Source organism: Melospiza melodia, chromosome W (assembly GCF_035770615.1).
Source record: "Melospiza melodia melodia isolate bMelMel2 chromosome W, bMelMel2.pri, whole genome shotgun sequence".
Classification (NCBI taxonomy): domain Eukaryota; kingdom Metazoa; phylum Chordata; class Aves; order Passeriformes; family Passerellidae; genus Melospiza; species Melospiza melodia.
This window is the reverse complement of record NC_086225.1, coordinates 1,801,137-1,818,544: the sequence shown is the minus strand read 5'-3', so window position 1 is coordinate 1,818,544 and position 17,408 is coordinate 1,801,137. Positions and strand designations below refer to the sequence as shown.

General features: G+C 44.5%; 1 protein-coding gene across 1 annotated transcript in view; it reads left to right on the top strand.

The window, feature by feature from the left end:
• Positions 1 to 4,542: 4,542 nt before the first annotated feature.
• LOC134431408 (transitional endoplasmic reticulum ATPase-like) overlaps positions 4,543 to 17,408 on the top strand; it is a 47,416-nt gene continuing 34,550 nt past the window's right edge. Inside the window, exons 1-5 of the mRNA XM_063179425.1 lie at positions 4,543 to 4,688; positions 9,100 to 9,211; positions 11,171 to 11,343; positions 14,221 to 14,363; positions 15,898 to 16,028. Coding sequence (XP_063035495.1) covers positions 4,672 to 4,688; positions 9,100 to 9,211; positions 11,171 to 11,343; positions 14,221 to 14,363; positions 15,898 to 16,028 — 576 coding nt within the window. The 5' untranslated portion in view covers positions 4,543 to 4,671. The remainder of the gene's footprint in view (positions 4,689 to 9,099; positions 9,212 to 11,170; positions 11,344 to 14,220; positions 14,364 to 15,897; positions 16,029 to 17,408) is intronic.

Genomic DNA, 17,408 nt, shown 5'->3' with positions numbered 1-17,408 from the left:
AGCGTTATTCTCATATTGAATCCAAAACACAGCACTGTACCAGCTACTGAGAAGAAAATGAACTCTTATCCCAGACAAAACCAGGTCACCTGTGTTTCAAACTGTGGACAGTTTAGCTCATCAATTGCTAGCCTGCACCCACAGCTCCAGTGTGTATGAAGAGCTTACCCACGTCTGCTCTGAGAAACCATGGGCTGTAGCTTTGCAGGACTCCCCAGGGCACAAAAGGGCTAGCAGCAAGCCAAAGCCCCGTTCTGTGATGCCAAATGGGAGGGCAGAACCTGGGGGCGGGGTAAACTTCTTAATGCTTCGATACTCCCTTTCTTTCAGGCATTTCCCTTAGTATGTGGTTTTGTGTCTGTGTGAGTTGACACAGGCAGGCAGCCAGAGTAACCACAAAAACATGGCTGAAATGCAAAGAGTAAATTTATCTCATTACCTTGCTATCCAGAGGATCCCGAAGCAACACCTGGGTGGAGACACTCAAGCAGGAACACAGCACCTTCAGGCTCAGTCCATGCTAGTAGGCATGCTGTTTGCACCCATTTATCAAGGGCCCGCACACGCGTATTTTACCACCATGCTGTGACTTCTGTGCTTTTTTATGATCTCTGAGCTTTGATCTTCTTTCTCCCAAAACAGGGAGCTCAAGCATGTCCGTGAGAGGGCCTCCAAGTCTCTTCAAAGACCTACGTTATCTCTACACAGAGATTCTACTTCTCATAGCAGACAGAGGATAAACAGCAGTAGGCATAATACGTGGAGTTTCCCACACTGTTGTTCTCCAGGCCTTGGCATTCCCAGCTACAAGGTCCCTTGAGCAAATCTACCATCCTCCTCACCATTCTTCTACTTTTAAACCTTTCCTCCCAACAGTATCTGAAGCAGACAGCCTTTCTGTGAAAAATACGTATTTTATGATTGGCTTTTTGCAAATATTAAAATGAATATTATATGTGTTATGTTAGAAAGTTATGCTGTATTAATTTTCTTAAGTAGTGTTAAATATAGTTTTAGATTATAACATGTTAAAATAGAAACTATGCTATGTGAGATACTTTTTTTAAAGAAAGGATTTGCAGCGAGATAGCAGCCACAGGACACCTAAATCTTTCAGAGAAAAAGATTTTATTGCTCTCTTATCAGAAGAAACTAACTTCTTCCCACCTCGCTCAGCCCTGAAGATGCCGTTAGGATTAAGAGAAAGAAGCTGACACTGACCAGACAGAATCCTTTGTGCGAATGGGAGTTATGCATCATGTATGAGGTATATAATTATGCAACAGGCTGCTGGTTTTAAGGGTTAATCCTCTGTTAACAGATGTCCTTTTTCAGGCTTATTTTTCCCAGAAAAAGGTACCTGAACTGTCTGTAACTCTCTGTTTTTATTGTCTCATGTTGTCCTAATCCAAATTGTCCAAATTTTATTACTCTAATTATATTGCTATTTTTATAATAATTTTATTACTATTAAACTTGTAACATTTTAAAAATAAGTGATTGGCATTTTTCACACTTTCCACACAGTGAGTCTCTTGCCAGAAGCATACAGGTTTACTTTGGGACTACAAGACAGGACCCTTTGAACTAACCCAGTCAGTCTCCCCATCCCCAGCTGCTGAAGTCTCCCTGCACCAGGTTGGCATGAGGCCTTTAATGCCTCTAAGACTCAGAATTACTGTTGGATAAAGCTGGATTCCCAAAGGAGTGAAACAGACTAGATCTCCTTTTCTAATAGAGCTGAGGCTTTTTTTTAAGTCTTACTGTGTCCTTTTTCCAGAGTGAACATTTGCAGTCATGGCCTCGATGCTGCCTAGAGCTGCTGTGAGCCTGTGGGTTATACCCTGGGTTTGTGGGAGATCAAGGGCAGAGATGTCCTCATTCCTTTGAAATGGGCATGGATTGTGCTCCTGTATACAGTGGGACCAGCTCTGTGCTCCCAGCTCCAGGGAGCTGGTGTCAGAGCCAGACCATCTCATAATGCAAAGGGTTTGTCAAATCATCTGTCCTACCTGTACTTTGTATACTGGTGCTTTACTCGATCACTGTAGTTTGGAGCCCAGAGAAGTGGTTTTGCCTGAAGTACGCAGCTCTAGGTCTGACTTCAATCACCTTGCACTAGCCAGGGAAGGTGGCAGTGTTGAGACCTGCGCCTGTGTGTCCCCTCTATCCCCGGTGGGAGGGGTCTGTCCTAACCACACTGCATGGCTCTGGGCTCCTTTGTGTGACAGTGAGCAAGGGTGAAGGGGCACCTGCTCCCACCTGGCATTTGGTCCAGCTAATTTTGTATGAGGAAGGTCCCACAACCACATTAGCCAAGCTTTTGGCAAGCCTTCTCTCCCAGAAGAGGGAAGAAATAGTTTGGAACTGCAAGGCAAAGGGTGAATTGAGGGAGAGGAAACAGGACATGACAAAGAAGTGTGAGGTAGGAGCTGCTGTGGCCTCTTCTGAATGCTGAAGGGGCCCTAAGAGGACTTTGCCCTGCAATTCCTTCAGAAAACGTAACTAGGACAGTGAGGAATTAACATAGAGGAGATTGAAAACCCAGATGCTGGGGGAAAACGCTGTCCTGGTTCTGGCCAGAACAGGGTTCACTTTTTTGCAGTAGTTGGGAGGGAGGTTATTCTATACCACCTCACATCATTGCCGGGGGCGGGGGAAAGGGAATCTTGCTTCCAAGGAGAAGGGATTCCTCTGGGCTGAGAAAACATGGCAGACTAGTCTGGCATTTGTTTATTGTTGGGGGCTTTCCATGTAAAGTAGTTTTTTTTCTTATACCTTTTGTCACAGACATCTTTTGTGAAAAATCCTTTCTTTAGGATTTTTCCCTCTTCTGGGAAGCTGAGGCCCCAGAAAGAGAATGTAAACAATGGTTATCTGCTGCTGTGGAATGCAACAGGTGCACCTGTGATTGGCCCATGTTCCATGTTTACAATTAAGGGCCAATCAAAGACAAGCTCTCTCTGGGACAGAATCAGGGAGAGCTCCTTTGTTGATTCATTCCTTTTCTATTCTTAGCATAGCAGCTTCTGAACTTTTCTCTCTATTCCTTTTAGTATAGTTTTAATGTAACAACCTTTTGTTATTAATATTGTTGCTGCTACTGTTCAGTTTTCTGATTTCATTGCTGTTTCCAGTAAATTGTTCTTATCTCAACCCATGATCTTCACCTTCTGTGCCTCAAAGTCTCAACTCAATCCCAACGACTCAGACCCAGTGGGAAGCAGAAGAGGGAGGGAGAGAGAACAGCCTGTGGTTTGGGAGAGTCTAGGTGGGGGCACCAAATTGGGGAGTACCATTCCTAAACCACGACAAACACCTTGCTGGGAGAGGTTTAATTCAGCAGAGAGACTCCTCTGGGCTGGAAGAGCCCCACGGCTGCTCTTCTTCAGTCCCACCTTACTGCTTGGGCTTTAAAAAAAGGAGGGCAGAAGAGAGGAGGCAGGGATTAAGTATTAGTCGGCTCTTTGGAAGAGACCACCAGATAATTAAATTATTCATAAGCATCTAAGAGAAAACAAGGCAGTGCCTGCCAGCACTGGATGCTTGAGAACAAGCATCGTACATGTCTAATTCCTCCTGATATGAGCAGGGCTGGGGCTGTAGATGCAATGCCACTTGGCTGTAGCAATGTTTCTAGTCCAAAGGAAATGCCACCCTGGTGAGGATGTGAGTGCCCAAACAGACCTAGAAGTGGTTGTGGAGGGGTGGCTGGTGATGGAAGAGCTGTGGGATGGCTGTTTCAGGTGGTTCAAGGGGAACTAGAGCTTCAAACCCCTGGTCGAACAGGGTCTGTGCTGGGACAAGCGGCTAGGAACGAGTTCTGCAGTGGGGCCTGGTGGGGCAGTCCGGTCCTGCCTAAAAAAATCAATCAGGGAAAAAAAACCTGCCGAAAAAAAAAAGAGGAAAGGAGTCCTACAGGTACCTTTGGGTGGAGAGGAAGGGCTGGGTCCCTACACACACCTTTTCACTCGGGGGAAAATCAAGCCTCTGGGACATGTTCCCCGCAAAGCTTCGCCGTGGCCGCAAAGAAATCACCTTCTATGGGTCCAAACCTGCCTCACTACCCGAACCTAGGCCCGCGGTCCAGTCAGGGGAGCCCGGGCACGCAAAGGGCACTCGAGCACTCTCCTCTCGCCCCTCCTGCTTGGCTGCAATCCTTCCCACACGTTTCCCTTTCCTCGGGTGCTTAGCCAATCGCTAGGCCAGGGTAGCTCGGATGGCTGTCGTAGTGGGACTTTGCGCCTGGATTTTCGCGTTGGTGGATTTTTGCCATTGGCTGCTCGACCCGTATTGCCCTATAGAACAGCCACAGCAAGGAAGGCGCTGCAATTGATTGACGGGTGTTGCTATTGGCTCGTTATGATTGGGAGAGAATAGGAGCGGGGCGGAAGAGGGAAGAATGCGCGGTTTTTTTTCCTCGTTTCCTCGCTTCCACCTTTCCGATTGGCTGAGATGGTAGCCGGACGGAATTTCCGATTGGTCAGCGCACGCTGTTGTTAGGCGGGTGAGGCAGCGCGAGGCGGGGTTTCCTCTTCCGATGAGTCGGTTCTGAGGTTCGCTCAACGCGAAGCGTCCTGTCGTACCATCGCTTCTACGAGTCTGCCCAAGACCTGTCACCCGTCTTGAGGAGCTGTTGCCGGCCGCCTCACCTCTTTTCCTCTCAGCGCCATGGCCTCAGGATCCGAGTAAGTGTGGGCCGTCCGCCGGCAGGCCGCGGCCTAGGCCCGGCTGCGGTGGCGCTGGGCCCGGCTCGGCCTAGCTCTCCTTACTTCGCCTTCGTGCAGCACTACCCAGGCTGGGCCTGACGGCGAGCCCAATCCTCCTCCCGATCTTGCTGTGTCATTCAGGTTCTGAGGAAGTGGGGGTGGGGCCGGGAGGGGGATGGGCTGCTGTTCGTGTTTGCCCAGCAAGGAGCTTGTCTGCAGCGGGGCCCTGGGTACCGCCACCCCTCGCCTGCCGAGCCTCCTTGGGAAGTGTTGAGTAATGAGGGGCGAGGCCTGGCTGGGGCCGTCTCGCCTGGGCTAGGCCTCATCCAGGGAAGGCTTTGTTTTCCAGAGCCCGGAGCTTTGGGGTGAGCGGCTGGCCGGGACATGAGGGGGAAGAGGCGTGTCCTGGTCTCCTCCCCGCAGGTCCACAGCGGCCCTCGGATCAGGGCTGGAAGAGACTTGGCATTGGAAGAGGAAGATTTGTTGTACCGGACTAGACCCTGTGGCAGCTGAAGCAATCAGCTATATTTTTGTCTCCAGTATCTTGCCTCACTGTCTTCAGTTCCAGGCTGAGGGTCATATTTTGTGCTCCTCAAAAGTCAGTTGAGTAATACTGGCTTCTCTGCGCCCAGCCCATGTGTGCAAGTCACTTCACAGTCCCTTGAGAGGAGTAAAAATAAAACCTAAAGCTAATTTCCAAATCCAAGATTACTTCAAGTGACTTCTTGGCTTCACCAGAGGCTCTTTCAGTCCCTTTAGTGTCTGTGGTTTATCTTCTCCTTTTCTTTTGCAACTTCTGCAATTTAGACCCACTTGTCAGTTCCAGCAGGGTGTGCCAAGAATTTAAGGTGTGTGGTAGAGCTTGTGATGGAAGTGATGGTCTCAGAGGTGTATTTTGAATCTGAGATGAGCAGTGTTATTAAAAAGAAATGTATGTTTTTGCAAAGTTGTTCTCAACACATAGGAATCAAAAAAAGTTCCCGTACAACTGGGAAAAAGTTACTTCTTAGTTACAATTTTTGGGTCAATGCTGTTGGCAGCCATCTTGTCTAATTGAGCTTTAGCACAGAGTATAGCATTGCAAGACCTAATAGAGTGTTTCTGAAAAAATTCTTGGATTTGTGTGTGTACCTGTCTGAAACAGTATCTGAGAATTTAGTATCTTGAGCATGGGTATGAACTCGCTGCTTGATTGTCATGTGGTGCTCCAGTAAAGCGGCTGCAATCATCAGATATTCCACTCATTTACTTCAAGGGATTTTTTCTAAATACTTACCCAAAGAAAGTAGTTCAGACTGTAATTAGGATGTTCAGGGTGGTAAAAAAACACTGACAGATTTTATCTAGGAAGTGAGTTCATGAGGGTATTGATAAAAAGGTACACCAGCATACAGGAGGCATGACTGTTTTCACTTTTGTTACTAAAGCTGGAATAATTTTGAGTTGGTGATGTTTCATTGTATATTTAACATAGACATGCAGGAACAAGTTAGTTCCCTACTTTATGTGGAGCTCTGAAGGTTGGTAGTTGTTTTCAGAAGATTCAGTAATTACCTTCTGTTCTCACTCTTCATACTGTCTACCACAATGCATAGCCTCTGGGCATTATCACATGCTGAACAAGGAAAGCTCTGACACAGAAAAATGATGAAGTGATGTAATTATAGAATCACAGAATGGTTTGGGTGGAAGGAACCTTAACAATCATGTAGTTCCAACCCCTCTGCCATGGGCAGGGACACCTTTTGCTAGACCAGGTTGCTCAATGCCCCATCAAGCCGGATCTTGAACACTTCCAGGGTCGAAGGCTGGAACTAGATGATCTTTGAGATCCCTTCTAACAAAAACATTCTATGATTTTATGAACCCACAGGAGAGATGCAGTGATAGCAAATGGTGATAATAATATTCTAAATTGCTATTAGAAGATGGGTAATGCTTGTCTGTCAAAGTCCTTACTCTTGTCTGTAAGAGAAATAACATCACTTTCTGGTGTAGCTGTCATAATTTCTTAACACCTTTTTTTCTTTGTCAGCAGAACTGTTAGGTCAGATAACTAAAGCTGACCCCATGCATTGATACTTGCACGCTGTATTTCTTGGAGAGCTTTTCAATTGCTTTAAGTGCAGCAATGTACTGACAACACTGATCCAGTTTTGCTTCTTACTTAGGAAACTGCAGATTCAGTTCTTCAGTACTGAAACTTTTTTCTCACACTCAGCAGAACTAAGTGGACATCTTGCTGTGCTCTTCAGCACTGCTATGTGTTCAAAAGTATCTGAACTTTTCTTCCAGATATATATATAATACAACTTTTGATTTATTGGAAGTTTTGGTCCAAAAGCTTCCACTTGCTGCCCAGTTCTTCTTCCATTTATTTTTATCTTGTATTCCAGACCATTTTTTAGGCTGCACAGCAATTTCTGCATCCTGAGGGGCAGCTGCTCAGTTTCAGTGATGATTTATGTAGCCAAAGTCTGGCATTGGTTTCTTATCAAAAGGCCTTTAGATCCACATTTCATGTGCAGAAGGATATGATTTGCATTTACACTTTGAATAGGCTAAATTGTTTTTTTGCTGTCCCTTAGCTTAAGTTTTAAAATATACATGCTAAATTAATTCCCAGTGTCCAGGAATGCTGAGGCAAGGTCCTTACAAGTAGGTGATTGTTTTTATACACTGTTTTAACCACAAGATCCTGTTTAATCTGATGATATATTGGTTTCTTGTTGCACTCTCAGTTTTCCTGGAAATCCCAGACCTTTTAGGACTTTACCCGGACCATGTTTTAGGTTTAAGAGGGAATGAATTCATGAGCTCCTCCCTGGAGGTATCCAATAGCCTTTCTTGTGTCTTCTTTGGGTTTAGAAAATGAATCTGTAGCATCTCACATAGTCATTGAAAGGGATGGATGTTGATTTCTCACCTCTTGCATTCTTTAATGAAGAGAGGGAAAAGGTGGCTTTTAAAAATGCAGTGAACATGCCAAGTGATGCACTGCTGATACAGTCTGTGTTTATGCTGTGTAGCTGCTTGCTCTGCCACTTCCACTCCAGGTTTGATTTCTTCTGGTTATTTTGTGCCCAAAACAGCAAAATGCAGCCAAAGTGTACATCCAGCACCATTGTCCGCAAAGCTTCCTACCCTTTCCTGGTGCTTGCTGTTTGCTTAGGACAAAGGAACAAAGGAAGACTTTTTTTTTTTTTTTTTTTTTTTTTTTCTTTTGTGAGAATCAAACCAAACTGTGCTAAGTTTCTGTTTTGACCTTAGTCACTGGCACATCTGGACTGCTTTGAGAGAGTAGTCAGATGCCCACCAAGGCAAGTTACAGTAATCTGCTGCTATTGTGGCTGGCTAATATACAACTTCTAAGAGTTCCTTAGGAATCAGTTGGTTCAAGTTCATATTTATTTTGTAAAATGAACTATTTGCTATATTAGATTTTGAAGTAAATACATTATTCTGCCTTTCTTCCATTTCCTTGTTGTTTGGTGTGCTCAATTTTGTCAAGGCAAATGAATTATGTCACATATCTTACGGTGTAGTAGGCTAGAGCTGCAGTGAGTCCTGTGATGGTATTATGAAAAGGTGCTTATATCTTCAAAAAAAAAGTAAACCCCATTTTTCATGAGCACTTGAATATTTCTACTGGCTTGCTAGGTTTAGCTAATAGGCTTTGACAGCCTAAACTCTTACAACTCTTCCTGACAGGAGAGCTACAGCATTGTCCTTTAATTCCCCTATTTATCTGGGATTTGACACTAAAGAGACTTGAACTTTTGTTTCTGTGGCAGCAGTTATATGTGATTTCAGATGAGTCTGACTAATTCTTTTAGGCAAAGCATCTTAGAGTCAGCAGCATCTCACTAACCACTTCTTTTTATAGATAGCTTCATAGCTTGTATCCATTTCAGTAGTAAACTGACTGATGCCAGACCCCCTTCCTAAACCCAGATTAGCTCCTCTTCCAGGTACCTCCCCCCAGTTTATATACTGGGCAGACATTCTGTAGCGTGGAATATCCCTTTGGCCAGTTCAGATCAACTGTCCCAGCTATGTTCCCTCCTGGTTTCTTTTGTGCAGCTCCTCACTGGCAGAGCATGAGACACTGAAAAGCCCTTGTCTCAGGGTAAGCACTGCTCAGCAACAACCAAAACCATCAGTGTGTTATCAGTATTATTCTCATACTGCATCCAAAACACAGCACTGTACCAGCTACTGAGAAGAAAATTAATTCTTATCTCAGACAAAACCAGGACACTTGCAAACAAGTATAGTTTCTAAAAGACAAGACAACAAAGAAACCTGTAGAAAATGGAGAACAAAACAGGTGCGTGTGAAAGGGGGAGCAAAATCACTTGGACTCTTTAACTTCTGTTTTCTCTCCCAGCTCTAAAGGCGATGACTTATCAACTGCTATTCTGAAGCAGAAGAACAGGCCTAATCGGTTAATTGTTGACGAAGCCATCAATGAAGACAACAGTGTTGTGTCACTTTCCCAGGTGTGTCACCTATAAAAACAAAGCATTTACTCTGACAATTTGCAAGCTGTTGTTGTCTTTTAACTTGAAATCTAATTTTGCAACATGAATCTAAGTATTTGTGTCAGAAGCTGCAGCAGTTACAAGTGAGGGAGGTGGGTTAAATAAATAATCATATATAATAATTATTAATAAATGAGAACATATATTCTGATTCTAACTTTTAGGATTCACTTGAGCTCATGCCCTTAGTCTGGCTTTAGGATTGGATCTTGACTAGTGTAGTGAAAACTCCTGTCTTTGTAGGTCTAGTATATTGCTTCTAAGATGTAATCCTTTGAAGTCAACCAACTCTCCTTCAAATGCTTGAATTCATAGAATCATTAAGGTTGGAAAAGACCTCCAAGATCACTGAGTCCAACCTTTGATGAAATACCACCATGTCAACCAAACCATAGCACTAAGTGCCATGTCCAGTTGTTTCTTAAACACTTCCAGGGGTGGTGACTCCATCACTTCCCTGAGCAGTCTGTTCCAATGCTTAACAACCCTTTCTGTGAAAAAATTCTTCCTGATGTCCAACCTGAACCTCCCCTGGTGCAGCTTGAGGCCATTTCCTCTTACCCTGTCATTGGTTGCCTGGGAGAAAAGGCCAACTCCCACCTGGCTACAACCTCCTTTCAGGGAGTTGTAGAGAGTGATAAGGTCTCCCCTGAGCCTCCTTTTCTCCACGCTAAACAACCCCAGCACCCTCAGCCACTCCTCATATCACTGACTCTCTAGACCTTTCACCAGCCTTGTTGCCCTTGTCTGGACATGCTCCAGCATCTCAACGTCCTTCTTGTGAGGGGCCCAAAACTGGACACAGTACTAGGTGTGGCCTCACCAGTGCCAAGTACAGGGGGACAGTCACTTCCCTCACCCTGCTGGCCACACTATTTCTGATACAAGCCAGGATGCCATTGGCCTTCTTGGCCACCTGGGCACACGCTGGCTTGTGTTCAGCTGCTATCAACTAGTGCCCCCAGGTCCTTTTCCACTGGTCCACTTTCCAGCCACTCTTCTCCAAGCCTGTAGCACTGCATGGGGTTGTTGTGACCCAAGTGCAGGACCTGGCACTTGGCCTTGTTGAACCTCATACCATTGCCTTAGCCCATCAATCCAGCCTGTCCAGATCCCTCTGTAGAGCTTTCCTACCCTCCAGCAGATACACACTCCCACCCAAGTTAATGTCATCTGAGAACTTACTGAGGGTGCAGTTGATCTCCCCATCCAGATTATCAATAAAGATATTAAACGGGACTGGGCCCGACACTGATCCCTGAGGGACACCACTGGTGACTGGCCACGAACTGGATGCAGCACCATTCACCACCATGCTCTGGGCCATACCATCCAGCCTCTTCTTAACCCGGCAGAGTGCACTTGTCCAAGCTGTGGACTGCAGCATTCTGCAGGAGAATGCCATGGGAGACAGTGTTAAAGGCTTTACTGAAGTCTAGGTATATAACATCCACAGCCCTTCCCTCATCCACTAGGCAGGTCACCTGGTCAGAAAAGGAGCTCAGGTTGGTCAGGCAGGACCTGCCCCTCCTAAACCCATGCTGGCTGGGCCTGATCCCCTGGTTGTCCTGTGTCTGCTGTGTGATTGCACTCAAGATGATCTGTTCCATAATCTTGCTGGGCACTGAGGTCAGGCTGACAGGCCTGTAGTTCCCCAGATCCTCCTTCCAACCCTTCTGGCAGATGGGTATCCCATTGGCCAACCTCCAGTCCTTTGGGACCTCCCCTGTTAACCAGGACTGCTGATAAATGAATGTGAGTAGCTTGTTAAGCTCTTCCACCAACTCCATCAGTACTTACAGGTGAATCTCATCTGGCTCCATAGACGGGTGACGGTGTAAGTGGCTCAGCAGGTTACTAACTGCTTCCTTCAATTGTTTTGTCAAAAGTTTGTTCTAATGATGTTATTGGTTACAGGCAAAAATGGATGAACTGCAGCTGTTTAGAGGAGACACTGTCCTGCTAAAAGGAAAGAAGAGGAGAGAAGCAGTCTGCATTGTTCTGTCAGATGATACCTGCTCAGATGAGAAGATTCGCATGAATAGGGTTGTTCGAAACAACTTGAGAGTGCGCCTGGGTGACGTCATCAGGTGAGGACTAGTTTGTTAACTGTTGTGTATCTCTGGGTTGCCGAAATAATTTGTGCCCTGGCTTTGAATTGTTTTGGTCCATAGCAGAGACAGGGTCCTGCAGGAAGTATTCTTGCATCTTCTGGAGGAGGTCACAGAAATGTTTTCAAGTGTGTCTTACATCAAGGATCTCAATTTACTTTTGCATGTCTTTCTGGCTGTATGCATATTCAGATTAATACTAAGATTCTTGAAGACTCTTCGGGACCTTCACAAGCCCTGGTCCTATCATTAAGTAGTTGAATTACCCCACAGTTGTCATAGTATTCTTCCCAAATTTACATTGTCAAATTAATTCACAAGTTTTTTCCATCTAAATTTTTTAGGTTCGCAAGATAACTGAAAGGTAGTAAGCAACATTGTAATTGATCTTATAGTATGGCTAGCTCAAGCACTGAGCTGCCCTATAACAAACAGAAGTTAAAACTCGAAGTAGTCAAATATCAATATTAAAAATCTCTGAAGGTTGTTTATATACCAATTTTTGTTATAAAATAGTTTTAAAATTAGGAATGCTGAAAGTGTTGCAAGAATTTTGTACAATGCTTGCAGAAGGTAGTGGGAAAGCATTGAAGGATACATTTTGACTTACAGGAGGCAGGTTCCATTCTGTGATGGGAGTGGAAAGAAAAAATATGTCAGCATTTCTTAAACATAAAAATGCTAATTTGCAGGTTTAGATATGTGAGAGCAGACAGTTATTTCTCCTGAGTATTCTTGTAATCTGGAATATTGTGCATGTTCTGGGAAAATTGGAACCTAATTTCTGACACTAGACTTCCTGGGGTGATATCTGAAATAATCCTTAAATAAAAACGTGTTTCATATGAACTGTAGAGGAGAGGGACAAGTCTGTTTCACCCATCTCTCTGCCATTAGAAAATGCAAGTTTTAAACATGACTGTAGTTGGAACAGTGTTTTGAGCTAGTCTGTGGATTTAAAATAAAGGTGAATCCTTACTTTATATGAGGTTACTGTTGGAGTCATTTCTAGTGTGACAGTTCAGGCAGTGCTGTCCCCTTCTCTGCTTGGACTCTCTGTAACAGTTCTCAGCCTTTCAGGTGTGTTACTGATTGTCTTGGCTTCATTGCAAGCGTCAGAGAATTTTCACACCTCTTGCACTCAAAGTTTTTCTTGCTGATCTTGAAGTACTTATTGTGTTAATTTCTTTGGCTTGGTTTCTGCCAAAATCCAGATTCATGCACCAATCACTTCCTGCTTGTAGTCTGTCAGCTGTTTTCCTTCTGTGGGTCAGTCTGTCTTTTCATTTACTCTTCTACTATATCCTCACTGTAAAGCATGTAGTTACAGAATCTCCTAATAGTCTCTAACAAACTAGCATATGAAACTTGCGCGCTCAGCTGCAGTTGCCCGTAGGCTTTTTTTAGCTGGCAAAGCCAGTTTGAGTATTCTGCCTCTGACGCAGCTTGATGCTCTGATGTATTGCTACAGTAGGCTGTTGGCCTATGTCGTAAAATAATAGCTGAAATTTTATTTAAAAGGGGGGAAGGGGCCTTCAGACTTTAACCTAAATATTAATTTCCACAAAAAGGGATTGACAGACGCCTAGCTATCCCTGGTTGGTACTGAGAACCTTTGTTCAGAATCAGGTTTATCAGCAACAGGAGCTCTATTCTAAGTTATGAGGAAGAGAGGAAGGAACAAAGATTTCCTCTCAATTCCCTTTCCCTTACAGCTAGTTCAGCAGTAGCTCATGGAATCACAGAATGGTTTGGGTTGGAAGGGACCTCAAAGATCATCTAGTTCCAACCCTCCTGCCATGGGTGGGGACACCTTCCACTAGAACAGGCTGCTCAGAGCCCTGTCCAGTCTGGCCTTGAACACTTCCGGGGATGGGGCATCCACAACTTCTCTGGGCAACCTGTGCCAGGGCTTCACCACCTTCACAGTAAAGAATTTCTTCCTATTATACAATGTAAATCATCTCTCTCTCAGTTTGAAGACATTCTTCTTTGTCCTGTCACTGCATGCCTTTGTGAAAAGTCCCTCCAGCCTTCCTTGTAGGTTCCCTTCAGGTACCGGAAGGTGCTATAAGGTCTTGCTGGAACCTTCTCTTCTCCAGGCTGAACAGCCCCAACTTTCTCAGCCTCTCTTCATAGGAGAGGGGCTCCAGCCCTCTTATCATCTTTGTGGCCTCCTCTGGGCTTGCTCCAACTGGTCCATGACCTCCTTATGTTGGGGGGGGCCAGAGCTGGACACCATATTCCAGGTGGGGTCTCACAAGCGCAGAGAGGGAGAATCCCCTCCCTTGCCCTGCTGACCACGCTGCTTTAGATGCAGTCCAGGACACAGTTGGTTTCTGGGATGCAAGTGCACATAACCAAGTCATATCAAGCTTCTTGTCCACCAACACCCCTAAGTCCTTCTCAGCAGGACTGCTCTCAATCCATTCTCCACCGAGCCTGTACTTGTGCTTGGGATTGCCCTGACCCAGGTGCAGGAGCATGTGTTGAAACAAAAGTTAGCTCATGACTCTTACAGGTCTTGAGGCTGCATTAGTAACTTGTGAATGTATCTTGGGCACAGCAAAGGGGAGCCTCAGAACAGCGGGGGAGGGGGGAGATAGTACTAAACCCTTCAGCAGTTTTGGATAGGGCTGAGAGGAGTGAAGGAAAGCATGTGTTGAAAAGACTAGCTCTTTGATGGGCATGATTTTTGCCTTGTCAGCATTCTTATGCACGTGGGAAGTCTCCATAGGGCTTTGGAGGGTCCTTTCTGGCATTTATACTGGCCTGAGAAGGGACATCACTGCCTTTCTCAAACTTGGGTTTAAGTCCAGCATGATAGTGGTTAACTGAAGTTTTCTTCTGTTGCAGCATCCAGCCTTGCCCAGATGTGAAATATGGCAAACGTATCCATGTGTTACCAATTGATGACACAGTAGAAGGGATCACAGGGAATCTGTTTGAGGTCTATCTCAAGCCATATTTCCTGGAAGCTTACAGACCCATCAGGAAAGGTAATAGCACCTGTTATTGAAGTCCTGATGGCAGTGAATGTGAGCTAGTCCTGATACCAAATAAAAAGAATTTCTGGAAGCTTGCACAAATCTCCATGGAGCATTAGACTAATGACTGTAGAGTAAGATTTTGTTGTTGTGGATTTAATTTTTTCCTAAACTTCAGAGGAAAGAGTGTTATCTGTTGCTGGCTGGTAGAACAGCTTGATAGTTCTCTGTCATGGTTTAATCCCAGCCAGCAACTAAGTACCATGCAGCTCAGCTGCTTGCTCACACCTCCTCCCTCCTTCTCAGTGGGGAGGAGGATTGGAAAAAAAGTAAAACTCATGGATTGAGATAAGAACAATTTAATAATATTAATTATAATAATACTAATAATAATTGAAGAGAGAGAGGGAGGGAGGAATAAAACCCAAGAGATACAAGTGAAGCAAAATACAGTTGCTCACCACCCACTGGCTGATGCCCAGCCCATCCTCGAGCCACAATATGTGGCTTCTGGGCAATTACCCCCAGTTAACATACTGAGCCTGACATTCTATGGTGTGGAATATCCCTTTGGCCAGTTCAGATCAACTGTCCCAGCTGTGCTTCCTCCTGGTTTCTTTTGTGCAGCTCCTCGCTGGCAGAGCATGAGACACTGAAAAGCCCTTGTCTCAGGGTAAGCACTGCTCAGCAACAACCAAAACCATCAGTGTGTTATCAGCATTATTCTCATACTGAATCCAAAACACAGCACTATACCAGCTACTCAGAAGAAAATGAACTCTTATTCCAGATGACACCAAGACATTCTCCTGTGGTTTTTTGCTACGTGGGATGGAAGGACATCAAAAAAGGCTTAGGTCAAAGTCAGTTTAATGAGATTTTTCTCCTGAGTTGCTACCACTTGATGGGATTTGGGAGTTGCTCACATATTAATCAATGGGTTAGATATACTAGCTGGCACCCTGACTAAATGCACTTTTTCCAAAGTAATTTAATTAATAACTGGGAAAGTGCATAAAAAGCAAATATATGTTTAGAGTTGTGCTAGTAGCACTTCTGCTGGAACAAATAGGTCCTAATACAATATATACACAAGTTGAATTTATCCAGCTCCTGTAGTCCAGTTTACCTAGGATTCATAGTGCAATATCATGTATTATTCTTTTTTTTTTTTTTTTGGAGTCAACCAATCTAGTTATAATAACTTCAAAATTAATTTAGATTAAATAAAGGCTTTTTGCCATTTTTAGAAATGTTAAATTGAAACTGGATGGAAAAGAATTGTGATACCTTGCCTTTGTGTTTTGTATTTAGGCAGAATATTATTTTTCTATTGTTTGCTGGTTTTGTTTGCTGTTTGTTTTTGATGAAATTTGATGGTGCTTGAGTGGTCACAGTCCATGCAGCTCTTGAATTTAAAATGCAGAGTAGTGTTAAAAATGCCAGCAGTGTATACCTGTGTAGCTCACTTCATTGTCCTCTGGGGCTGCTGGTAGTACAAGGGTTGACATTTTGCAGCAGGCTACTGAAATGTGGGGTTTTATAGGTGACATCTTCTTGGTGCGTGGAGGGATGCGTGCAGTGGAGTTCAAAGTGGTGGAGACAGATCCAAGCCCATACTGCATAGTGGCTCCGGACACAGTGATCCATTGTGAGGGAGAGCCCATCAAAAGAGAGGTGAGCAGAATCCTGCTGTGCAGTTCTACTGAATCCCCTCTGTCTGAAATCTGTTTTAGTGACACTCCTTAAGAGCAGCAGTGTTTGCAGTTCCTGTTTTGGCATTTTGTGTATTTAATGTAATGATTAAAACCTCTGGTTTCAGGAGATGAGCTGCTGCTGAAGATAGAGAAATGTGCTTCCAGTATCCTTCTTCATATGCTGAGATAGCACCAGTGCATGGGTTTGCTGACGAGATGCCATACTTTGGCAGCAGCTCTTTTGCATCTGCTTCTATATATCTCATGCTGGACTTAGATTCATCTTTTAATTCTAAAGTTCCCTTGATACCTAGCAGGGAGGGCTTACAATGTTGCTGAATTTCATGCCATGTGAAAAGAAAGCAATTGGTACTTTTTTAGTGAGAAATTTGAAGTGTAAATTATGGATTTTTTTTTTCTTTTTTCCTCCCAGTCCCTTAAGATTTCTAGCCTTGAGTGTCCCTAGCTTGAGGCAGCCTGAGTGGATTGTGTGTCAGGTCTTGGCCACCTTACTGTTACAGAGTAGGAAATCTCAGAAATGGGCTAAGGTGACTGTATGCTTCATAAAGTAAGTGCCTTTTTACTGCCTGCAGATCAGGGTGAGTCTTAGCTTGTAGTTAGCTCTACCTTTTCAAAAAAATTCACCTCTGTTTGACACTTGTGAGGCCATGTCTGGGCACTAGATGAGTCCAGTTTGGGTTCTTCAGGATACAACAGAGATAGGAGCAAGTTCAGCCAAGGCCACCAAAATTGATGAAGGAGCTGGAGGTCAGAATGAATGAGGAACAGCTGAGAGTGGGTTGATGCAGCACGAAGAAGGGAAGGCAAAGATTCAGGGTTACTGGCAACTGCCTGATAGGAAGGTGTGGATAATCAGGCTCTCCCAAGAACTGCACCCAGGGACAGGACTAGAAGCAATAACACGAGCCGGATCAAGGAAAATTCCCAATGGAAAAAGGTTTCTCCAAACCCTGAAAGAAGCCCTGGAGAGGGCAGGAACCTCCAGACCTGGAGACCTTCAGCTCTTGGTAGGGCTAGACCCTGAGCAACCTGATTGAAGTATAGCAGTTCCATTTTGTGGGACTTGGACTGAGCCCCTCTGAGATTCCTGGCTGTGTTGTTTTATTTTAGCATGGCCTAATGTTACAGATAACTAAGGCCAGTAGAAATTTGGACAGCCAAATGAATGAATCCTGTAGAGCTATACTGAAAGAGTTGGTTACAGGTGGTCTTATTTGCACATCTGGATTGTAACATTTTCTGTTAATTTGAGTCAATCCCAAGAGAAAACACTATGTTGGAGAATTGAATGGTAGCTAGGTTATGTCAGGTAGTTAGAAATACCACTTAGAGTTTAAAG